Source organism: Trichoderma citrinoviride, assembly GCF_003025115.1.
Source record: "Trichoderma citrinoviride strain TUCIM 6016 unplaced genomic scaffold BBK36scaffold_2, whole genome shotgun sequence".
Taxonomy (NCBI): domain Eukaryota; kingdom Fungi; phylum Ascomycota; class Sordariomycetes; order Hypocreales; family Hypocreaceae; genus Trichoderma; species Trichoderma citrinoviride.
In genome coordinates, this window is record NW_020194710.1 from 2,277,642 (window position 1) to 2,284,882 (window position 7,241).

General features: G+C 55.5%; 2 protein-coding genes across 2 annotated transcripts; one reads left to right on the forward strand and one right to left on the reverse strand.

Moving 5' to 3' along the window:
* Nucleotides 1-890: 890 nt before the first annotated feature.
* Nucleotides 891-2,137, forward strand: BBK36DRAFT_1134381 (Per1-like protein). The gene is made up of 4 exons (XM_024892286.1): nt 891-1,046; nt 1,121-1,166; nt 1,259-2,018; nt 2,076-2,137. Exons 1-4 carry the CDS (start codon nt 915-917, stop codon nt 2,131-2,133), a joined length of 996 nt encoding a protein of 331 aa, XP_024753253.1. The 5' UTR covers nt 891-914; the 3' UTR covers nt 2,134-2,137.
* A 616-nt stretch (nt 2,138-2,753) lies between these two features.
* BBK36DRAFT_1188984 (hypothetical protein) lies at nt 2,754-4,271 on the reverse strand (the record flags this gene model as incomplete). Its single annotated transcript, XM_024896604.1, has 2 exons — nt 3,522-4,271; nt 2,754-3,447 (listed from the first exon to the last, which is right to left on the reverse strand). Exons 1-2 carry the CDS (start codon nt 4,260-4,262, stop codon nt 2,755-2,757), a joined length of 1,434 nt encoding a protein of 477 aa, XP_024753254.1. The 5' UTR covers nt 4,263-4,271.
* Between the last annotated feature and the right edge of the window lie 2,970 nt (nt 4,272-7,241).

Here is a 7,241-nt window from a genome sequence, read left to right on the forward strand (position 1 = left end):
AGTGGTGAGGCCGTGATGATGCAGAGCGAGGGATTCGCTGCTCTGGCGGGCGAGGTACGGGGCGGTACTCGAGTGGTGGTGCAGCTTCTGCAGGTGTGACGTGGAGAGTGCAAGTACTGGTACGCAGGAGTGCAAGCACTTGAGAGCAGTTGGCACGTGTTTTTCCAGCCTTGCGGAATGTGAAAGAAGGGCTGCTCAACACCAGTGCCATTCACTCAGGACTGAAGAACGGGGTACACAATGGATACACTGCCAGCTTGTAATATTCGGGCTTGTGTTCTCCTTAGCCTGTATCTGCCAATTGAGCAATGCCTGTGCTGCCTCAATCATATGCTCCGCAGCATCAATGGAACGCTATTGCGGATGCGGAGTCCAAAGTAAACAACAGTCAACTGCGGGATCATCGACTGCAGCTCCAGCTAGCGGTTCGAGCTACCAAAGCCGACACTTTAGTACAATCACCAGTAGCCAATCTGACAACTACCTGGTAGGTACAGTAGGATCTTGTCTCTGCCAATTGAACCTATCAATTGGGTACAGAACTCGACCATCACCACCATTGCACCTCTAGGAGTCCTGCTGTACCAGTACATACATCTGCTCGCTGCCCAATTCCCGCCCGGAATGACCCCGAATCCCCGCCCAAGCCGGCCCGCCCCATAATCCGTCCCTCCAGATTCCCATCTGCAACAGCCTCGAGCCGGTTGACATTGACATCTGGCTCCATCCAATTTCGCCCGTATCTCCAGTCCAGATCCAACCACCACCGGATCATCACCAATTGCCCCGTGGCCTCTTGATCCACGTCCCCTCTTTCTTGGCGTACTTCTTTCCATACTGTTGACATCATCTGCTGCTGCTCTTCTTGTTGTAACTACTTGGCTACACCCCCCCCCTCCGTCGATGCTGGCATCATGACCGCTCCATCTGGCGGGAGGCCAGGCTTTCGCGCCATCTCCTTGATGCTGCTTGTCGCGGCGCTCTTTGCCGGCGCCGGCCTCGCTTCCGTCGGCGACCAGCTGCCCGAATTCAAGCAATGCCTTGACGTGTGTCTGCTCTTGTCCTTGCTGTTCAATGCTACGCGCCAATTGTCCCTAACTGACAAATGTCCTCGTCCCAGATCTGCAAAGCCGAAAACTGCGCTCCCGACAAAGCGACACCCATCCGTACGCGCCTCTCCCTCTCGAGCCTCTTCCCATGACGAGCGCACGACATGAAGCGAACAGACAAGCACCTGCTAACAACCCACCCTCGCCAGCCCTGTCCCGCCGCCTCCTCCTCTGGGACTGCTCCTCCGAATGCGACTACGCCTGCCAGCACATCATCACCGCCTCGCGCGTCGCCTCGGACCTCCCCGTCGTCCAGTTCCACGGCAAGTGGCCCTTCTACCGCTTCCTCGGCATGCAGGAGCCCTTCTCCGTCCTCTTCTCCCTCGGCAACTTCTGGGCGCACTGGCAGGGGCTCAAGAAGGTGCGCGCCCGCATCCCGGCCGGCTACTCGCTGCGGCCGTACTACGAGGCCTTCTCGTACTTTGGCCTCGCCTCGTGGGTCTTCAGCTCCATCTTCCACACGCGCGACTTCGCCGCCACCGAGCAGCTCGACTACTTCGCCGCCGGCGCCTCGGTGCTGTACGGCATGTACTACACCCCGGTGCGCATCTTCCGGCTCGACCGCCCGTCGCCGCGCCGGCGCTCCGTGGTGCGCGCCTGGACGCTCCTGTGCATCCTGCTGTACGCCTGCCACGTCGGCTACCTCAAGGGCGTCAGCTGGGACTACACGTACAACATGGCCGCCAACGTCGTGCTGGGCGTCATCCAGAACGCGCTGTGGAGCTGGTTCAGCTTCGACCGGTACCGCAAGTCGCGCCGCGTCTGGGCCATGTGGCCCGGTCTGGCCGTGGCCTGGGTCATGTTTGCTATGAGCATGGAGCTGTTTGACTTTCCGCCGTGGCTGGGCTGCATTGATGCTCACAGCCTGTGGCATCTGATGACGATTGGGCCGACCATTTTGTGGTACAAGTGAGTTTTTTTCCCCTTGAGAATGAACGTTGTTCCTTTGCTGATACAATGCGACAGCTTCCTCGTAAAGGACGCCAACGACGACATTGCTGGCAGCGATAGATTAAAAGCATGATAGAATGGTGAAGAGGAGGAAATGGTCAGCCGATACAGGAGCTGTCTCAAGTCGAAGAGCGAGAGCAAGGGGTAATTATCACTACCTCGATTGCTGGCTGAGCGAGACACTTTAATAAAGCGGCGCTCATTTTGATTCGAAGGGCAACTCCCATATTTTGGTGATTCTATCGCCTTTCCCGCATAGAAAACATTGGGAAAAGCACAAACAACTCCAGCACGATCATCGTGAGAAAACAAATGTCAAGCAGCACCATCTCTTGAAACGAAGCAAATAAGAGTCAAAAGTGACAATCATGATTGATAATTACTAGGTTCATGCTTTCTGAAACCCGTTTGCCTGCCCAAGCCTCATCCATGCCTTTCCTCGATAACTCCTTGTTTTTCTCCGACATCTACCACACTTGAGCTTTGCCTTCTGCTCTTATTACATCATCACCATCCTTTCCTGAATCTGAAACAAAAATGTAAAAGTTTGAACTCAAAGAAAAAGAAGAAGAAATCATCATCGTTGCAGCCAGGGTATACTAAATGGTAAAACCAGGAGTAAAAAAAAAAAAAAGAAAAAAAAAGAAAAAGAAAGAAAAGAAAAGTATCAAACAGTAAACCAAAAAGCCACCCATCATGAACTCAACAAATCCCTCACAGACAGCGCCCGATTACTATTACCATTACCATGACCATTCCTCATCCCCATCGTCGACCCTCTCCTATCGCAATTAAGCATCAACAGCGCCGCCGTAGCCTCATGATCGAGATCCGTCTGCGGCAACAGCGCAGGACTCGTCAGCGTCGACCCCGACGCAGAAGCGCTGCTCGTATTATATGAATACCTATTAGTATTGCCATTCACAAACAGCTGCGGCCCAAAGGCGGGCGACGTCGTCGTGGACGCGGCACTGTAGCTGTAGTGCCGCTGGTCCGCCGCCGCCGCCGTCGTCGACACGGACGAGTACGAGTGCTGCCGGTGGCGATGGCGCTCCGAGTCCTGGGCGTGCAGCGCGGGCGAGACCGACACGGACGTGCGCCGGTGCTGCTGCTGCTGGTGGTGATGATGAGGATGGTGCTGCTGCTGGTTCTGCTGCTGCTGTTGGGGCGCAAAGACGGGCGACGGCGCCGCGTCCGAGTCGGTCATCTCGACGTCGGCCGGGTCCTCCTCGCAATTGAAGGTCGGGTGGAACTCGCGGATGGGCGGCAGCGGGCTGTGGGATGACGAGGAGGAGGAGGCCGCGGGCCGGCTGCTCTGGGCCTGCTCCTGCTGGGCCTTGAGCTTGGCAACGCAGTCCTCCAGGTAGCGGACGTATTCAATGGAAGCCTGAAGAAATAAGGTGTGTAAGTCAAGGTTGCATCAATGAATGAAGATGAGATGAGATAGGGGAAACAGCATACCTGTAGAATGGCCAGCTTGTGCATCTCGCCGGTGCACGCGGGAATCATGCTCTTGAGCAGCGCAAACTCCTCGTTCATCTTGCTGCGCCGCCGCCGCTCAATCAGGCTGTGGGCCGTCTTGCGCGCAATCTTCCTGCCGGCGGCGCTGGTCGCGCTGGGCTGCTTCTTCTTGCTGCTGGACTCGCTATTACTACCCTTGGCCGAGGCGCCTCCGGCTCCGGGCCCGGCGGCCGTCTTGGCGGCGGAAGCTCTCCCGGTAGTAGCGCGGCCGGCTTCCTTGGTGGATGATGCCGAGCCGGTGCCGGGAGCGGTGGTGTCCTGCTGGGTGCGCGGCTTCATCTGGATAATCTTCCTGGACCGCGTGGGCGGCGGCGGCAGGGCAAAGATGCTGCTGCTGCTGCCGGTGGTGTCCTTGCTGGACTCCTTGGTGGTGGCGGCGGACGAGCGTCTGCGGGACTTGACCGTCTCGGCCGCCTGCATGGGATACACCGTCTTGGGCGAGGTAGCAATGTCCGGGCCCAGGCTCCTCGCGTTTGCACTCGCGCTTGAGGAGGGAGGAGGAGGAGGGCAGCTGCTGGGGGACAAGGGCGAGAGCTTGGGGTCGACGGGCGAAGCGGCATCGTGGATGGCCGGCGGAGGCAGCTCAAAGGCCAGCTGCAGGGACGACAGCTGCTGCACGCCATCCTTGCCCCTGATATCGGACGAGGAGCCGGGCGTGGGCGGCAACGCTGGGCGAGGCATGGTCACTTGGTCCGGGTTGGCAGCTTGTACTCCTTTGGGTGCCGGCGGATGACGAATCTCTTGTAATTAAGCCAACGGGGGCGTGTGTATCTCTTTCGCATGCAGCCCGGATCTGGCGTCCCCAATCTCTCTCGGCCACGCTCGGCGATCCGCAAGTTCGCAGCTTTTGACTGATCGACGATAACACAAGATGCAAGCACCGTTCGTTTCTAGCGGGCACTAGAGAGACCGATGGCTGAAACTGAGCTGGGCCGAATACGCGGCAGGTTCGTTGAGGCGCAGTTCGGAAACAAAATCCTCCCTTTTCACCAGTCCCGGGCTCTCTAATGAGCAGAAAAGCTGGTAATGGCGGATTGGGGGTGACGACGGCGGCACCACCCTTTTGACGAGGTTGGTTACAGGGAACAACTTGCAAGTCTGGGGGGGCGCCGGAAGTTCAACTGAGCAACGGCGCACCGAATCTGCGGGCGCTTGGTGCGTTGGACGCGATAAAAAAACGCAGGTTATGTATAACCGAGTTTCTGGTGTCTTGATTGCCGAGTTTGATGCAAGGGTCTCTTTGTGGCTGGGGAAAAGCTGCAGCTGGTGATTTGGCAGAGATAAGCTTGGAGAGAGAGGGAGCTGTTCTGGTGGTGTTGCAAGCTTGTGATAGTATGTGCGTGGATAGGTATGAGCCGCCCTTCGGATCGGATATGCTGTGCGCGGAGAGTCCCTTGTAATTCTTGTCTGACCGGGAGGTGATAAGAGGAAAATAGATCGACAAATGCAAAATAGAGGAAAGAGAAGTCGGTGGTCGGTGACAGCAAATGGCGATGAGCTCTGTTGTCGTTGGATATGGCCAAATTGGTGATGGGCGGGCAGGTATTACAGCAGAAGCAGAAAGGTAGGTAACCGGTGGGCACGAGACCACTTATGCACCCTGCAACGACGGGGAAGGGGGCGATAATGTGGAAATGTGAGGCAGCGGTTGAGGAACGGGAAAGAAGAGAAAGAGGTGTAAAAGAAAAGAATCAGAGACGAGAAGAGGAGGGAAAGGGGGACGAGAGGGCGAGGTGAGACTCAAGACTGAATAGACGAGAGACGGGAGGCTCCAGCTGCCCATGGCGACTTATTATTCCAGTCAGGTATGTAGACTGTACGAAGGAGTTCCTGGGCGGCACTCTTCCGATAAGGCGCTTTCCGTTGAGAAAGACGACGAGCCATGTACAAGCACATGGGAATTGTGGCTCTCTCTCTTCCATCTTCCATCTTCCTCCTCCTCCTGCCGCTTCCCTCTCCCGCCCGTCCCCCCCCCCAGCTTCGTGAATGTTTGAACAGAAGCCCTCGAGTCCGAAAACGACCATTGAAAACGTGCCTCTGCCAATTGACCAAGCATCATCCAGCAAAGTGTCGCGTGCTCCCCATGGTGTCGCCGCCGATCCGACGAATCAGCGGCCCGGACCAGCCCATGTGGGCGAAAAAGCGCCCCCGACCCCTTGTGAATCTCGCCCTGCAAGCTCTCTGATTGCTTTTCTGCGTCCCTCTACATACGTCTCTCTCCAGCTTTTCTCATCGCTTGTCCGCTCGCTATATGGGGCCTTGTTTGTGAAGTCCCACTTGCCGTCGACACGGGCTTCTTGGCTCTCCATCCTCTTAGATCTCGCCGGCGAGTCTCGTGCTCCTCGTGCGTGCTGGGGGGAGAGCCAAGTCGCTGCAGCGATAGAGGACAAGGGGACGCTTCAGCGGATGAGTTTGGCAGGAGATTGTTGATGAATCCAATTACGAGTGAAAACATGCGCGAGGAGGGCTGCTTGTGGATGAGACGGATGCCATCAATGTCATCTCCATAATATTGACGCCATAGTACGAGTTGTTGCCGCTTTCGAACACTGAAGCCATCCAGGTACACGTACTCTTACATTGTCCGACACAAAAGTAAGCACACGTCAGGTCCATGAATCTCCCCAATGTCCGGGCAAAGCACAAGACAATCCATGTGACAGGGGAGCCCTCTCCCCAAAGATGATGCAGAGATGGCACACTAAGACAGCCGTCCATATCTTGCCTCCTTGGGGGAGGTGACACTGCACGGACCCCCCTTTGAAGCATCGGGGATCGATAACCACGTTGGACAAGCTCGCATGTCCTTTGGGCAAACTCTGACTTCCTGGGGTATCTATCTTTTCTTGAAAATCAGTGGGTTGCGCCACGCTGCGCTAGGAAGAGGGGAGATGGGAGATGTCAGGGGATGAGGAGGGTTGGAGTCCTGGTCCCGGCCATTGAGGTTCAAAATGGACGAGGTCTGGAATCCCAACAATCAACAAAGTACGAATACCAATTCCTCCCCAATCTTACGCCAATTGGAGTCACGTCTATTCCAAAAATATCTAGAGAATTCGAAAAGCAACTTAGACGGCTGATGACGACGCACAACAGCCATTCAAGTAGTTTGACGTAACTGCCGCTCATGGTGCTCGGAGCTGAGCCTCGTTTATACGAAGATGGAGAAGGAGAGGCAAAGCGCCTCAAATTCGTTAGTTTTCTCCTATGCCCTTTTCCCTAACTGAGAGAAAACCCAGGCTTACTGCGCTGTGGTGTAATGAGTAGGTGTATATAACGAATTGCATGAATTTGAATTGGCCCCGCGAAATCAGTAGATTGCAGTCTTGGAGTGTCCATGTGCTGTGGGTTTAAGCGCCATCACAAGTAAAGAATGAAGTGTCCTGTGTTTGGAAGCACAGCTGTTTATCACCCTGAATAACAGCCTTTCAGGATGGTGCAACGCAGCACACACACACATGCATCTCGTCGCATAAGTTTCATCTGATCAAAAGACCAAAGTTCACGACATGTGGTATAATGAATTGTCGTCTCCAAGAGAAATCGTGCATTGGACGGAATTCCTCGTCGCTCAACGCCAGCATCCTACCCTAGATGCTAAATCATAACGAAAAAAAAATCCAAGTAAAAAGACAACAACGCCGCCAATCATCCACATCC

Bases quoted from the DNA above. Each gene is read 5' to 3' on its own strand.
- BBK36DRAFT_1134381 (XM_024892286.1), top strand. From the start codon at position 915: ATGACCGCTCCATCTGGCGGGAGGCCAGGCTTTCGCGCCATCTCCTTG. The intron at 1,047-1,120 runs GTGTGTCTGCTC...TCCTCGTCCCAG, and splicing joins AATTCAAGCAATGCCTTGAC to ATCTGCAAAGCCGAAAACTG. The intron at 1,167-1,258 runs GTACGCGCCTCT...CACCCTCGCCAG, and splicing joins CGACAAAGCGACACCCATCC to CCCTGTCCCGCCGCCTCCTC.